The following is a 17,018-nucleotide window of genomic DNA, read 5'->3' as shown; positions in this document are numbered from 1 at the left end:
CGACGGCGAAGCCAATCGCAACACTGTGTCGAGCCTGGCTCCCAGGAACAGGGCGACTTGCAACGTTACCAAGTGGGATATCGCGAAGTTGATCGAGAATCCCAGATCCGTGAGTAGTTAGATGGTCTTCGCTGTGTGATCGACGGCAAGTTCTCTTGAACTTGCTCGGATGAGCCAATCGTCCAGGTAGGGGTAGACGTGGATCTGGTGCTAGGCACTTGGTGAACACCCTGGGCGCCAACTTCAATTCGAAGGGAAGGGCCTTGAACTGATAGTGATGCCCTTGGACCACAAATCGTATGAATTTTCGGTGTCCTTTTAAAATCAGGATGTGGAAGTAGGCATCCTCCAAGTCCAGCGACGAGAGGCAGTGGTTTAGACGAAGGTCCAGGATGGGCCGCCACCGCCAGTCTTTTTCCGGACGAGGAAGTATCGTGAGTACACTCCAGAGCCCCGGAGCCTCTTTGGGGCGAGTTCGATAGCTCCCTTTCTTAGCATCGCCAGTACCTCCAGCAGCAGTTGAGGGACATGCTTTTCCTTCCTGGCCACGGGTGGAATACGGGGACACCTCTTGAAATTCCAGGGTGTGACCGCGGGCCAGGGCATGCAGCACCCAACAGTCGATGGGGATGGACTCCCACACGCTGACTAATTTCGCCAGCCGGCCTTCCACCGGGGTGCTCAGGTGGCGGCCCGACGCCACAGCCGATTCAGTCCTGTTTTGTTGCGCCATTGTCGACGATGGGATCCTCCTGTCTTGCCGCGTCCTCTGTAGGCCTCCTGCGACGAGGTGCGGGCCGCTTTACGGTACGAGGAACCGCCGCCGAATCCTTTGGAGGCACCTTGCTTGCCTCCGGAGCTCCGACAGGACAGCGGTCGTTGTTGAAGAGCACCCAAGGCCTGAGCCGTCTCGGTGTCCGCCTTGATGGCCTAAAGTGACTCATCCACTGTCTTGCCGAACAGGTTGTTCCCGTCGAAGGGCACATCCAGCATCCTGGTCTGCACGTCCTGGCGGAAGTCGTGGACTTGAGCCAACCGTGCCGGCGAAGGCAAACACTGTTGCCCATCTGACGAAAGGCGGTGTCGGCGTTGTCCGTGGCCACTCTAATGGCGTGGTCCGACGCCACTTCGCCTTCCTTTAGGATCTCCAGGGCCTCAGCCCTCGTGTCGTCCAGGAAGAAGTCCAGCAAGGGAGCGATCTTGAAACACAGCTCCCTGTTGTAGTGTGCAACGATCGCGAGGGCGTTGGCCGCTTTAATCGTCGTCGCCGCGGACGAGATGACCCGTCGTCCCAAGGCGTCCAGCTTCTTCCGCTCCCCGTCCGGTGGGGAAGTTGACGCCGTCGGCCCCGCTGCCTTCTTCTTGGCCGCCGCGGAGACCACCGAATCCGGGGACGGCTGTGCCCTGAGGCACATAGGCGCAGAGTCCGGGACCCAGTACTTTTTCTTGTACCGGTCTCTCCTAGCAGGAGCCCTGGCTGGGTTCTTCAGGGGCACCAGCCCCTCGTCCCAGATGTCGTCCAGCAACAGGACTGAGAGGACACTTCCTCTTGGCCTCCGCCGTTGGTAGAGGAAACCTTCCTTCTTCTGTTCTTCTGGGCAGAGCTGGAAGACCTCAGATGCCCTGGCGATCATGGCGTGGAAGGAGCCAATTTCGTCGGGGTGTGGGGTGAGCCCGCGGAGGTGGTGAGGGGAGGTCTAGTCCGTCACCGCCATCGTCGTCCGTCCCGTCGTTTCCGTCTCATCCCTCGGAGGAGGGGATGAGAGTGAAGGCTACAAGGGGGAGGAGGATGGACTCTCTGCTTGTTAGGCAGGCTCCCCGGCGTACCAGGCCCCGGTGGGTCATCGATGGGGGTAAGGGCATCCTTGTCCTTATCTCTGCGCACAGGGTCTGTATAGCCATCAAGATAGCTCCTGAATTGTCCTGTGGTACGGGCACTGGCTCCAACGGGACCGACAGTTTTGGCGTGCGGTTCTCTGCGGCCCTATCTTCCTCGTTGGCCCCTCTGTTGCTCTCATCTGCCTCGTCAGGGTCCTTCCTGTGGGCCCTGGATTCCTCAAACTTCTTGTCCAGGATCCTTTGGCCGCTCGCCAACACATCCTCGGAGGTGGTATCCATGTCCGTTATGGCTACCGTGCCCCCCCCCCCTCTTTCTCCTGCTGGGGTTTCACAGGGGTCTTCTCGATAGGCAGAAAAGATGATTCCCTCCGGGATGGCAGGGAAACTATCACCAGAAGTCGCCTCCACTGGGGAAGCCTCCGTAGGTTTCGCCAGGACCGCCACGACTCCCTCAATCGAGGCCTTAGCGGGGTGAATTAGGGCCTTCACGACTTTAGGCGTGCCTGAGGTAGTCACCTTGGGGGGAGGGTCACTGCCTCGCTTCACCTTGGCTGTCTCCGTCAGGATCGACCAGGGCTTCTCCCAAAGCTTACCCCGGTTCTCTGACTTCCTCTTCACCGAGTGTTGGCTCGTGGTTGATGGTGTCGGTGATAGTGCGCCCTGCATGGCAGCCGAGGAGCCCGACCAATGGGCGCTCCCAGTGCCCGCGGTGCTTTGCCTTTTGTTGGGCCCCTGTCGCCAGAGTGCCCTCAAAGGTCTTAGAAGACCGCTCAGATTACTTCCTCTTCTCACCCGCTGCTGGGCTCTTCCCCCTCCAGCCAGTTGGCGAGTCGAATACGACGATCCGTCATTGTCCGGTCGGACATGTTCTTACAAAACGCACAGTCCTTTTCCACATGCGATTTGTCGTCATGAAGGCAGTAGAGGCAGCGAGAGTGCTCATCCTCCTTAAAGATGTTCTGAAGCCGCATCCAGGGCAGCTCCTGAACAGCTTGGATCCAACAGGCGTCATGCTTCCCTTGTCATGGGCCATGTCCACGCCGGGTAGGCCTCAAAGATCTTCTGGAATCCTCCAAGAAGCGGAAAACATGACGAAATGATGCCCTTGAGGGGCATAGAAAGTTCTGAAAAGGGTCCCCGTTGATCGGAAGTAAAGTCGGTGGAGCTTGAGTCTCGATCGATCAAAAATATAAGAGTAAACTCTTCGAAAAAACGCAAAACGCAGTAAAAGCTCGAGAGCTACAGCACGAGGATTCCCAACACTTGAACGTGCAGTAAAAATCTGAAGATGGCTGCCAGAGGAGGGGCTTAGGGAGAGGGCAGTCATTGGCTGGGGGCAGTATGACCCAGAGACCAGTGATTGGTTACTAGTAGAAAGACAGTTCAGAAACAAAACTGATTTTTTCTTTACCGAGGATTCCCAGCCTGACAGGGAATATTCATGAGCATGTGAATCCATGCCAGACCCCATGCTGGAGAAATGGACTCTAGGGGAACATTTGCAATTAATGCTATGGAAGCCCCAGTGCTCCGAGTAGTGTGCGCTCTAGGCGTGAAGGGCAATTCTCTCTTAGCAAGAGCGTAACAGTGTGTTGCATTTGACAATCCACCTTGAGATAGCTGATTTAGAGACAGGATCCCCTTCTCTACTATCTGCCACTCAAACGAAAAATTGGTTTGTTTTCCTCAGTGGTTTCGTTCTTTCCAGGTAGAACTTGACTGCCCTGCGCACATTTAGTGCGTTCAGGCTTCTTTCAGCCATGCTAGTGGGATTCTGGAAAAAGGTAGAATTTAGGCGCGAATCTGGGATGCATGCACAGAACTACCTTATCCCTGTGGACTGTAACAAAGGGGTCTAGAACAGAAAGGGCCTGTAGTTCACTAACCCTTCTGATAGAAGTGATAGCCACTAGGAAGGCCTTCTTATAAGTAAGGTCTTTTAGACTTGCTTTATGCATTGGCTCAAAGGGGGACCCCATGAGCCTGGTTAAAACCACACTTGGATCCCATCCAGGAGCTGGGTGAGAAATGGGAGAATACATTCTTTTAACCCCTTCCATAAAGGCCTTAATCACCGGTATCTTCCACCACAACACCTTTTGTTGTGAGGTGGTGTAGACTGAAAGAGCAGCCAGATGAACCTTCAGGGATTTGAAGACCAACCCTGTGTCCAACAAATGGGTTAGGTAAAGCACAATGTGTGGGGGTGAGCAATCGATGGGATTGATGTCTTTGGTATTACACGTTACCATTTGCTGGCATAGCAACGACGGGTGTTAGGTTTTCTAGGTTTCCTGAGTATGTCCATGCACCTCTGAGGGAGCTGTAGTTGTCCAAACCCTATGACCTCAGTGTTGTACGGGCAGGGTAGTTTTACTGGTGGGGAGAGGGACATTTCAATCAGATGAGCGAGCAAGGGTTGGCGGGCCCACATGGAGGCCACCAGTATCATGGAAACTGGTTCCTGGAGCATCTTGTGCACTATCTTGTCGAGAAGCGGAGTCGGGGGGGTAGACGAAATTCCCTGACCATGTTATCCAGAGACCGTTTCCCTTGGATCGGTTATGAGGGTACCTGGAGGAGTAGTCTTAGCATTGGGCGTTCTCCTGATTTGCGAACAGATCGATCTCTGGGAAGCCCCATTCTGCGAAGACGTTGGACAAGATGTCTTCATGCAGACGCCATTCGTATTCTATGGGCAAAGGGAAATCTCTGCTGAGCACGTCTGCCAGAAGATTGAGTTCCCCTGGAACATGTTGGGACCACAGAAACATCTTCCCAAGATGAGCCCATATACCAATGTTTTGGGACTGCTTGGATAGCCCTGGAGAGCGAGTGCCCCCCTGTTTGTTCAGGTAATACATAGCTGTAGTGTTGTCTGTTAGGATCAGCACTGTGCTCCCTTGTATTTGCATCTGAAAAGCCTTTAATGCCTTGAACACCACTAATAGCTCCAGTAAGTTTATATGGTTGGACGCTACTTGCGGGTACCATCCTCCACGCGCTGTCTGCTGAAGCAGGTGAGCCCCCCACCCCGTGAGAGATGAGTCTGTCGCAAGAGTGGCTTCCACTGCAGGGGTGCTGAAGGTTTTCCCCCTTCAGAAGGTTTTCCCTTGACCACCACTGCAGAGAGAACGAGGGCTGGCGAGACAACTACCAGATCTTCCCATTGTCCGCTGGCCTGACACCACTGGCTGTTGAGCCACTCTTGCATGGGACGCATGCACAGCCGCGCGTGGGGAACCAAGCATATGCATGACGCCATCATCCCTAGCAAATGCATGGCTTTGCACACCATTACCTCCCGACTGGCTACATATTGAAGGATCTGAAAAAGCATGTTCTGAACCCTCTCGTTGGAGGGGGAAGACGAGGCCGTCTTTCGTCCGGATTAGAGCTCCCAGAAATAGTTTTACTTGACTGGAGAACTAGACTGGATTTTTTCTCGTTGATGGAGAATCCCAGAATGAACAGAAGGTCTACGGTGCTTTGGGTGCTCAAAAAACATGTGTTGTACAAGTCCCCTGTTATGAGCCAGTCGTCGAGGTAAGGGTAAACCGGACGGATAGTCTGCACAGGTGTGCTGCTGCTACTGCCAGTACCTTGGTAAACACCCTTGGCGCCGTGGCAATGCCGAAGGGGAGTACTTTGAATTGGTAATGCCTGTCCTCTATCATGAAACTTAGATCTTTCCTGTGCACTGGCAACATTGAAATATGAAATTATGCATCTTTCATGTCCAATGTTGCCATGTAGTCCCCTGTTTCAACAGTTGGATCACCTCCTGTAGCATTACCATGCAAAACGTTTGAGGTTTTAAAACGTGTCCACAGGTCTAGAACAGGGCGCATGGTGAAGTCCTTTTTGGGTACAAGGAAGTACACTGAATAAATACCCTCGTTTACCTGAAGAATAGGGATGGCTTCTATGGCGTCCTTTCCCAGCAGCGCTTCCACCTCTTCATTCAGGATCTCCAGATGGTCAGGTGAGAGGCGCCGCAAGCACGTTGGTCTGAATTGTGGAGACCGTTGTGTCATGGTGCATGCTCCCAAAACCCCGAAACTGGTGAGCCCATCCCAGACTTTGGCTTCCTTGGAGACATCCCAGGCCCCAGCTAGGCTCCAGGCTCATGGTAGGTGCTAAATACATGGGCCATATACTTGGCTCTGAGAGGCTGAGCCATTCAGTACAGGGTGTGGCTTGGGACTACTTTACCTGGAGACAGGATACGGTTAAGGGAGACTATTTTCCTGGGACTACCTGCAAGGCTATTTAAACCGCACCCAGCAAACTGAACACGCTTCGGGTTATTCTGCACTCCTGCAGCGTAACGCTCACCTCGTCAGCTCAGCTCTTGCTTCCCTTCTGCCACGCCTGTCCCGAGTATTCTTTCCATCGGCACCCGAGAAAAGAAAAGAACAGGAGTTAGAAACGCATCAAGGCCTTACCTGCAGAACATCCTGATCTCGCCTTCTGCTTACCCACGGACTGCCACATCTATAGAAGAGCAGAACTGAAGGTACCCTCTCGGGTAGCTACTCACCTGGAAGCGGCCACTTCTAGAAACTCCATCGAGCAGTTCTTCATCATTCCAGCATCGCGGCACAACTCTACCCGTCGAGCTGCTCTTCCATCATCTTCCTGGAACTGCGCCGCACCTGCCGAAAAGAACAGACAAAGCAGGTTAGTCGCACACAGTAAGGAAAGCTAAATACAGCAAACAATTAGCGCGCCCCACACAGCGCTATACTTACCAGCTGGAATTCTGCTGATCATCGTCAGGAGAGTCATCCATCATCCGAAAGCCGCACCTGAAAGACAAGAACGAACATTGGATATCTCGGGCAAAGACTTAAGACAGCTATTTCAAGGAGTTATTGGAATAGAGACTTACCTGCTTACGCCGGCCTTTCCACTTCAGCAATCTCCATCGGATCAGTGAAGTAACTAGATCCTGGAAAGACTGCGAAACCGCGCCCCTGCCAGAGTGTGCAGGACAGAGAGCTTGCCCATTAAAAAACCAAGGTGAGCCAGAGGGAGAGAAGGGAAAATCTGAAGGAGGGGAAAACCATAACCAGCTCCATTCAATTGGCTAAAATCTTGTTTCGACTTGCAGACGAACATCTCCTGAGGCAAGAACGAAGGGAAGACGTGAGCTAGCACCCTCAGTTAAGCAGAGCAACACCAGTGCAGACATCATCCTTCGAACACTAGCACGCCCCCGTGGAGACCAGGTGAACGTGACAGCCGGGCGAATTCCACGCAGTACCCGTCGGCGACCGTCTTTATGACCCGCTGGTCTGAAGTTATCCCCTCCCATGCCATGAGGAAAGATGTTAAGCGCCCCCCGACCGAGGTGACATGAGAGGTGTTAGGAAAGATTTCATATTGTAGGTAATTTTCCTTCCATGTGGCAACCCCCAAACTTTTTGCTGTTGTTTTACACCCTGATCTAGACTTTGCCAGAGAAGCATGGCCTCCTGCCGCACTCCTCTGGGCTTTCGCTCCATTCTTACGGGGAAACTGACATGCCCTTAAGACAGTCAGTACCGGGAAACGTTTTCCGTAGTTCTTTTCTCATGTTGCAGCTTTCGCGCAACATGGCACAAGAGTGCACCGTAACTTATATTACCACGCTCTTGGGTCTCTGGTCACTCTACGGGCCCTAGAAACTCTCGATGGATTTATAACGAACTGTGCAAGTATGTCACGGACGGGACTGGTGGCAGCGATAGTTTCTTTGTGTTTTTGAACTCCCTTTTGCCCTATTAACCGCGCTTCTCGCGTTTGGCCAAAATGGGTGGCCTGGCTTCCAAAATGGCCATGCCACGAGGTTCTTTGTCCTGTCCGTGGACAGTCTTACCCCTTCACCTTCCCCAGGTCGAGCCGACCCGTGGCCATCCTTATTTGGGCATGTACTTATCCGCGCAACACAGATGCTTTCGCGGGCTTCTGCATGCCTTGTTTGTGCCTCCAGGATATGTGGGCTGGGATGTCTGGTCCCAATACACATCCTGGGTGCCAGAGAGTGCAGTGTGTCTTGAATGCCTGGGACCACCGTGGTCCGTGATGGGTCCACGTATGGTGTGAGTGTTTTGTGAGCAGATCTCCCATTGGGTCCTCTCCGTTTTGGCGCGAAGGGAAGAGGAGGCTGGAAACACAACTACCATGTTGATCTCCCGAGTTCTCACGAACGACGGATACAGGAGCCAAGTATCCTGCAACTAAGAGGCTGAACCGAGGAATCGCTGGTGACCCGCCGAAGGACTGCTCCTCTGCACTGCTGTCGCCCTGTGAAACCATTCTGCCTCTGATCGAACGAGAAGGCCTGTACTGGTACTTCGACCCTTTGGAATAGTGGGAACAACTTTTCTCGGCATCTTCATCATCTCCTGCACGTAAGCCTTCGGAAGCGTCTCTGGGCCATCCAGTGGCCTGACCAGCCTACCCAGGAGTCTTGCTCTGTTACCGCTGTCAGGTTGCTGCTGTATTCAGAGTCGTTGACACTCTCACACGATTCGTACACTTGGCATTCCCAGGTCTGAAGTGAGAAGTGTACATTGGGCTGAAATACACACAGCCGCTTCGTTGCCCTGCTGTGGTAACAATCTGTGTGGGTTCACTGCGTTTGGGACATCCTCAACTCCAACTTCTGCTGCCACGGAATCTACACAACGCCGAGACGTCCCCTGCTCGTATCTGAACCTGCCAGCACTGAAACTGACGCGGAGAAGCCTGGGTCTGCCTGCATCAGGGACCGGTGAGTAGCAACGCTAGGAACCGGTCGCCCTCCTGCAGTAGCCTGTAGCTTTTCCTCACTGTGTGAAACTGCACGCCTTTTTCGCACTCGCGCTCTGCTTCTGCCCACAAGTGGAGGCTGCGCTTGAGTAGCAGAAATCTGTTCGTCCTCGTTTGTTCACCGCTCTGAACTGCCTGATTTCCTTGAAGAGACTCCCCTTGGTCCATTGGCACCAGCGTGTGCAGGTACTTTTGAGCACAAGACTCCACTCTTCGTAGGGCTTGGACTTCCTTCTAGTTAGGTGGCCTCTGAAGGCGAACTGGGTCTAACGATTACTTGCACTGCCTGTTTTCCTCCCCATCTAGGTGGTCTGCATATTTTGTGCTTCTAATATTTAGACCCTTCCGTAATTGTATATATATTGTATTTGATTATGATGTATTGGTTTATTCTAGTGTTACTGTGATTCTTTACTATGGTCAATGTTACAGAGGCCTTGTAATAAATGTGTCTATATTTTTAATATAACACCTGCTTGGAGTAATTTGTAAGTGTCCTTGCTTAGTGTGCTCATTGCGGGCTTTCAGTCACCCTCACCCCTCTTGAGACCTAGTCTTGACCGCCGCCATCGCTACCCTGATTGGTCTGGCTTGTCCAGAGGTTACCCTGTTCCAAGAAACTAGGCTGGCCTTCTGAACCTCTGCCCCTCCAGGACAGAGTTCAGAAATCCATCTCAACAGGAGCGGACCTGGATCTGATGGTCATTTTTGACCAGAGGCTGTGGCTCCTCTAGGATTGGGGCCTCTACCTCTGGCTTTGCCGCATCGCTGACCCCTTTGTGGGTAGTATGCAGGGCTTCCTGATGTTTGTCCAGCAAATATGCCACCCGACCCCACTCTCCCTACTGTATAGGCTGGCCAGAGGGCCCGACCACGTAGAAAATCCGACCGCCGGATTTAGGCGCCAAAATCCTCAGCCGTAGACTCCCCCGTAGTCTTCATCAAAGATGTTCTTGGTGAGCTAAATGACTTAACGGGGCATAACCGACAAGTCGGTAAGATAAACAATGTCTCTTGTAAGAGCTCCGCTATTGGGCGACCAGTTATCTGGTTGGAAAAAAACAATCTGAGTGACCTTGGCGCGTGAGGGATTTTGGGTACGCTACACGTCACGATAGGGAGTGTGTTACGGACACGCCTATGCCGACGTCCCATTTCGGTCCCCGAAAGACAAGATGCAATACTCTGTGGTTACCACTAGATGTCGGACCGTATGCACAGCATGTGATTCTAAGCAGATTAACAAACATCAGAATCTTGGTTTTCCGCTTCTGCGGATTCGTTTTTGCATTCAATTTTTTTCCATATATATTGGTGGTTATAATGGTTAATGAGAAGACTTGGACAACGGAACAGGAAGCATCAGTGTCAGAGTCAATATTAATTACAATTGAAGAATGCATAGGCGAGATGCAGAATACTTCTGCATCCGTGCTGGAATCTGTGGATATATTGTTTGTTGTTTTACAAGACGGTTCTTTACTCACAATCTGGTATGTATGGGTCTTGTCTGTATGAGATTGCACAAGAGGTTTCTTAGAGACAGAACCAGTTGTTTGAGATTTGGCCACATTCAAGCATTCATCCGAAAAACTAGCATCTCTAACAACATCTCCCCACCTTAAACTACCCATTTGGACTTCTGTTCAGCCTCAGTTGTAGCAGGGCAAGATTTCTGTTGGAAGAGGAATTCCTTAGCTGCAATATGCAATTTTATATTGTCAAATTTAAACAATAAGGATTCTCAAATTTAAACAATAAGGATTCCAAGGCCACAGAATTTGCTTGAACTTTAGTTGTTAGTCCTACATTAATACTTGATTGATCTCATGTAGGGTTTGATTGGAAGGAATGTTCCATCTGAAGTTGGTTCCTGGAGTGATTGTGGAGAGACGTCTTGGTTGGACTGACGCTGGTGGGGAATCAAAAAAAAAGGAGTGTCTTCCGACATGGTTTTGGTTATGTAGTCTGGAAGGGTGTCCACAACACTATCCTCCAAAGTGTCCACATTGGCTCCCAGATCCGGGATTTACCCCATTGGAGTATGTGAGGCATCCTGAGGTATCAACAAAGGCGATAACCTATTTCCAGATTTAACTTCTCCTTTTGAAGGGAAGAAAGAAGTTATTAAATTGCATTGATTCCTGTGGACGTCCCTTGTTTAATGATGCGAGATACATCTCCTGCTTTGTTTTTTTTTAATGTTGTGTGCCCCCTCTGTAGAGTTGGGTAGAGGCAAGTTTATGGCCCCCAACATGTCTGCATCTGAGATATGAGGTTTGTCTTTCTGGTTAATTAGTTTTTCCACTCCGTAACTCTCACATGGTGGTAAGCACTATTCCCGCTTATTCGACAGATGCAACGAGATTATGAATTTGATGGGAGGAAAAGATAAAGTCAAAGTAAAACTTTCTGTAGATTCACACGAAAATATTAAATAAAAAAATAAACAAATAAAAAGTTAGGTGGGAGGGCTATGAGCCGGAATCCTACGCGCCAACTCCCAAACCAGTTGTATGACAAAGAAAAAACGTTAAAAGATGGAAAGGCTATGAGCTGGAATCCAGGGCTCACACTCGGTCGGAGACAACCTACCTTTTTTTTTTTAAAGAAAGGAATATGGATGGGACAGCTGGAAGGGCTACGAGTATGGATTCCACGCCTACACTCCCAAACCAACTTCACTTTAGCAATAAGGCGTGCAACCGGAGGAGAAGAAATGTGAATGGTTCAGCAAGTCCAGCACACAGACTTCCGTTTGGTGTGTGTTTAGAGCACTGTGCAGGAGTATGGAGGATTAATGGAGTATGAGCGGATTAGATTAAATAAATAATTACCAGCCGTGAATACAAATCAAGAGAATCATGTGCACATAATCATATGCTTTGTGAGTCGATAAAAAGGCCTGGAGACAGATTTAAACAAACAGAAAAGAGTTTAATTGAATTAGAGGCTCACTGCATCAGATATTAGAAATCGTGCCTTCTTTGCTCCGTGCAAATCAGCAAATCAGGTCAAGACAAATCAACCCAGGCCCGTTCCACTCTGTACTGCGGCCCCGAAGCTTTGCTTGCTTGCCGGCAGAGGAGTAAGACAAGAGGAAAGGACCTCTCAGCGTTCCCAGCACTGCATGTCAAGCCGCACCTCGCAAATCTCGTTTGCTCAGCCCACACACAAACGAAGAGGCCCCTCCCAACACCTCATGTGCAGGGGTACACGTTACTTTAACCCTGGCAGTACAGCTCAATATTGCTTACAGCTGGGTTAGTGTCATGTATAAACCAGTACACAAATTCCCCTTTCTGCCCATTTTAACCCTTCAAATGACCACTCCTTGCTGAACAACCCATACAATATATAGTGGCTACGTTGGAGTGCGGGGAGTACAAGGGGGGAGGTGAAGAGGGACAGTGAAAGGAAGAGAAAAAGTGATACCTTTTCTGATGTGCGTTTGTATTTATTTAGGAGCAAGAATATCATTTTAATCAGAAATGGCATACAGAAGATGCATTACATTAGGCAAAGGCAGTCCCCTGGGTAGAGTGACTGAACAGGTTACGATGGTTGTAGAATGAAGGAAACCAGGTAGCAGAGGGGGTAGTGAAGAGCAACATAGACCTGCGACAAATACTAGGGGAAAGAACACAAATAAAACAAACATATGGGGCCTAGGTACACAATTTACATGCATACATTCAAAAGTGACATCATTGAGGAATGAAGGAGACTCTGTTGTGCTCATAAAAAAGTGAAGATTTAGCCAGGTCTTGGTTAGTTTCACTTAAGAATGGCGTTCATGGAACCATTCCAATGGATTAGGGCAAGTAGTAAGAAGTTGGAGGCACAAGGGAAGCAGATGGGATTAGATATGAGGATTGCAGAGCCCAAGAGGAAGAGTATGGGTTGATGCAGTCAGTAGGGTCATATGGTACAGAACCAGATTTAAAGACGAAGAGGGGAAAAGTGAAAATGATGGAGCGATATTTCATATCGAGCCAACCAGCAAGGAAACAGTATATAGAGAATATGTGTAAGTTATAGCGAATGCACAAAGCAAAGCTGAGAACTTTGTTTGGTGAGCATTGGAGTCCAGGGGAACTCCAAGGAGTATGCTCTAGCAGTACCCTGATTTTCACAGCACCAGCATAGAGATCAAAGTTTCTTCTCAAGTGTGGGCAGATCCTCCCTATGCTGAGAATATAAATCTGGCTGCAGTCTCCATGAAGAACGGATAAGTTTCAAGTTGCTATCGAAGAGGACCCCAGGGTTGCAAGCCATGCATGATGGAGAAGGGAGGTCAGAAAAGAGGACATTGAGAAATGGATGAGGGGTTAGCATTGGTATCCAGGAGAAGAGGAGCAGCAGTTTGGAAATGTTTAGCACCAGGCAGCGTAGTCATCCAGTGATGGAAAGCAGAAAGGCAGCTGGTGATGTATCCCAAGATAGAAGAGGTGAAGGAGGGAAAATAGAAAAATATCTAGGATTTTTTTAGCTAAAAGGTAGTAAAGAAAGAATGGATGATATGAGTTTACACAGCGAGGAGGGGAAGAGGGTGAAGAGAGTCGGCTCAGTGCAGTGGACATGGTGTTGAGAGTTCGACGAGATGAAGGAGCAATCGGAGAGAAGAGAGGCAATCCAGTCAAGTACAGTGACCTTGAAGCCAAGTGAGGAAAGAGCTTAGAGCAGGGAGGGAAGATTCAGTGTCGCAAGCAGCTGACCGATCAAGCAGAATAGAATGGAGTAGATGTGAGATCGGCCAGTTTTAAGAAAGTCAGAGACTTCAGAGATAGCGTTTTCAGTGGAGTGTTTCCTACAAAATTCAGATTGGAGGGATATGCAGCAAGCCAGGTGGAGGACTCGAGAATCATACTTTTCAAGTTGAATAAAGACCATTGAAAGGGAAAAATGCCTCACTAACCCTACTGCTAAAAGGGGAGTTCCTTTCCTATCAAACTAAACAAAGGTGCTTGTCAATAGTCAATAGAAAAATAGTCCTCCGTTCAAATCTAAATTGCCCATATCATTTAGAAAACATTCTTATATTAACAGTTCTCCTGGTTTCAGAGTTCCTGGCAGTTTATAAAATTAATTAAGTCTCCCAAGTTCCACAACAAAACTAATTCTTCCATTCCAGAGAAAACAGCATGTCCAAAGTTCCTTAGATGGAGGAATATTTCCCTTATCTCTCTCCCCATTAGATTCAAACGTGGGTGCCTCCAGGCACCCCTCCAGTTTGTTCATTGAATCTTTTAATGGGCATCTCTGGCACCAATGGATTTCTTTGTATCACTACTTCTCTGGGATATCGGTAATCCCACTCTTCTATTTGTGTGTCTCTTAGCACTTGTGGGTTTTTGTGACCCTCCTGGAGGATTATCCCCCTCGAGTATCTTTGGCTTTCATAACCCCTTCCATTTTTCAGTCTCTCTGGGACTCTGACTGTGACCCTGTATTTCACTTTGCTCTCTGTTCCCCCTCGATCTGGGCAATCTCTGTAACTTCAGCTTTGCAGGGTCTGCTCCAGTGAGGGAGTGCCTCTTCGGCAGCGCTCCTCCCCACTGGCCTGTCTTCCACACTGTATACGGGCAGTCTTTGCACTCCGCTGACTGTGACGTTCTCTCGCCCTTCTGTTCTCTTGTTGGGAGCAGAGAATTCACTCCTCCCTCAGTTCCTGCTTGCGGCAATCATTCACGCACCTTCAGGTAAGTTTTGCTTTGGTAGGTTGGGGCTTCTCAGCCTCAGCATGACACTGTATCGGGACAGTGGCTTATCCCTTCAGCGTTTGCCTTGCTCTGGCCTTTGCCGAGGTACTCAAGTCAGAGCCTCGCCTCTGCAAGTGGTTTTCTCCTCCTTCACTCAAAGGTTGTTGGACCTTTATTCTCACCCCTTTAATAAGAGGTAGTAACATTCACCACAGGTTTTCACACAGGTGTAAATTTCCTCCATACCTTGAGCCAAGGACAAAGAGATATTTCTCAATATTATCTTGAGCCACACACATCTATGTATTTATTATCGGTTTTACTGACTCCTATGCAGGCAGACACTATCTGGTCTATAAGAAGTTCTCTATGGGAAGGGAGTCATTGTCCGCTGGAGGGCAGTCACTCTCAGTGAAGTACCACTTTCCCAAACCCCTAAAGAGGGTTTTGCTTAGCAGGCTTGGCTCCCTAGCATCAAGGAGGGTGTCTCCCCTAGAAAATAAGGCAAAGTCTTCAGATTCGTCACAGGTGATGCACTGTGTGTACTACAAGGTAGCTGACAAAACCGTCAAAAACAATAATGATTTTGGAGTTACGGGGTAGGAGTGAGACAGGTTTGTATAAGGCAGGATTGTTGAGGTCTGCAGGGACAAGGACTGTGCATCTAGCAGGTTGGTAAGATATCAGTTGAGACAGAGATTGAAGAGAGGTCAGAGAAGGAGACAGATGCAAGCATTCTGACCATTTGGGGTGTGAAGCAATTAAAAGGAGTACAGGATGAGTTTTCCAAGCCGAGGATGAGTAGGACTTAAGTGAGGGGGGAGGGGGGTGGGGCTTGATGAAGGAGAAATTGGATGGTGAGGGGGAGAGAGATGGTTAGCGAGAGAGCCGCATATTTTGGTGATTTTGCAGGAGGCATAGGAGTCAAAGTCATTAGCCCCTTAAAGTAGTATGCTTTAATATGATAAATCTATACTGAGCATGCAAACCTGGATATCTTAGTGTAGGGGATGGGACCTTGGAGTAACATATTATAATTGGGGTCAGGTTTTGCTTCATAAACCGATCAAATCAGAGCTTTCATATCTATTGAAAAGATGGAGCACAGCATTTCAAAGGCCAGTTTACCTTACTGCTTTCTTCCTTTTCAGTAATGATCCGCAATTGATCAACAAGCATATTCTTCTCCACTGCAAATTCTTCCTGGATTTTTTCAAGTCTTTCACTGACAGTAGCTAGCCTGTTCTTTAGACTAGTACAATCATCAGTCAATTCAGCTATCTACAAACAAAGAGATGGCAATATGAAACACGTTTTGAATGAATAAATTAATTTGAGCCGTGGGATGAAGCTAATCCAACTTCTGGGTTATAGGCAACGTGTGCTATGAAAAGTGTCCAATAATTAGTCCATGGTTGATCTGCATGCCAAACTCTATTACAAAGAGCCTAAACAGGTTATAAATGCACTTTCTGAAGCTTCATACTGCTGCAAACCTGCCATTTCCATTGAAAATGGGATTTTGAAGTCATAAACCAAACAATGAGGGGCTGGAATGAGTAGCTTCTGGAAACACCAAGATATATGAGCATAATAGGTTGACAGGCATTTGTAAACGTATACATCAATCCCTCATCTCTGATGTAGAAGGGTGTTAGTTATGGCACATTGAAGGGGTAAAAGGTGTAAAGGATTTGTCAGCCATTCTGTTGTAAAATGAAGGGTGGGGATTTACAGGTTGCCTTCGTTTAGGATGCAGCAGAATCTGTGGGCCGCCCCGCAAGGTATGGCAGCCATTAACAGGAATCTCTTGAGAGTTGCCAGATATTAAGTGGGTCCAGTCCTGGGCTTCTGATGGCTGGCCACTTGCAAGGGATCTGCAGGTGCTAGTTTTAAATGCAAGTGTCTGATGAATTTGGAAAAACTTTCCCAGCTAAGCTCAATGCCATTTGCTTCTCCAGCAACCAAATTCTCCCTGCATACCGAGCACCAGCATGGGGACGTAATACTAAGCATTGCATGAACATTCATACAAAGGATCTCTAGTAGCAGAATCCATGATAGCAATGGAGATTTCAAGACAGGAAGGGCGAGGGGAAGCTGGCTTAAGCCTTAGGGCCAAAGACAGACTTCCGATCGATATACCACATACAACTGGACATATGGAGTGAAAATGACCAATTTGGGCTAATATAATTTTTCCAAAGGCTTTACAAGTTGTTAAAATGGCTCACTGTGCTGAAGTGCACAGAGTGTGGATGAACAAATGACTTCTCTCTCAGTAACGTTCTTTCCTCTTGGATATTCCTTCCACAGATTCCTCCTATATGATATTCGATGTTGAGCACCAGCCAACTTTAGAAACTATTCACACCCGGGGTGCAGCGTGACTCTGTTGGCTGCACTTGGCACCGTTACGTAGGAGCCATTATACATGGAGCTGACGTGCCCCCTAACCACAGTTCTGGCCATTTCCCCCAGACCTCACCTGATGAGTGACCACAGAACAGATGAGATACATAAGCTATCCGTCAGGAGCAGCAGGTTGGGAGAGTGATGAGGAATCTGAGAGAGGAACATCTATGAGAAAGAACATTAACGAGAACCAAGTAATTTGTTCTTCTAATGGATTTCTTATGACACACTCAGATAGCAGTACGTAGGACCCCATCTAAACTA

General features: G+C 49.0%; 1 protein-coding gene across 3 annotated transcripts in view; it reads right to left on the bottom strand.

The window, feature by feature from the left end:
* The window catches only part of CENPF (centromere protein F), a 1,250,680-nt gene that overhangs the window by 426,175 nt on the left and 807,487 nt on the right, over positions 1-17,018 (bottom strand). For 2 of the 3 annotated variants that reach the window (XM_069608564.1, XM_069608565.1), the window contains one exon: positions 15,468-15,620. The exons of the other annotated variant lie outside the window; for it this stretch is intronic. In XM_069608564.1, coding sequence (XP_069464665.1) covers positions 15,468-15,620 — 153 coding nt within the window. The remainder of the gene's footprint in view (positions 1-15,467; positions 15,621-17,018) is intronic. 3 annotated transcript variants of the gene reach the window in all.

This window comes from Ambystoma mexicanum, chromosome 4q, assembly GCF_040938575.1.
Source record: "Ambystoma mexicanum isolate Mex_15411 chromosome 4q, UKY_AmexF1_1, whole genome shotgun sequence".
NCBI lineage: Eukaryota > Metazoa > Chordata > Amphibia > Caudata > Ambystomatidae > Ambystoma > Ambystoma mexicanum.
This window is presented reverse-complemented; position numbering and strand designations above follow the sequence as displayed.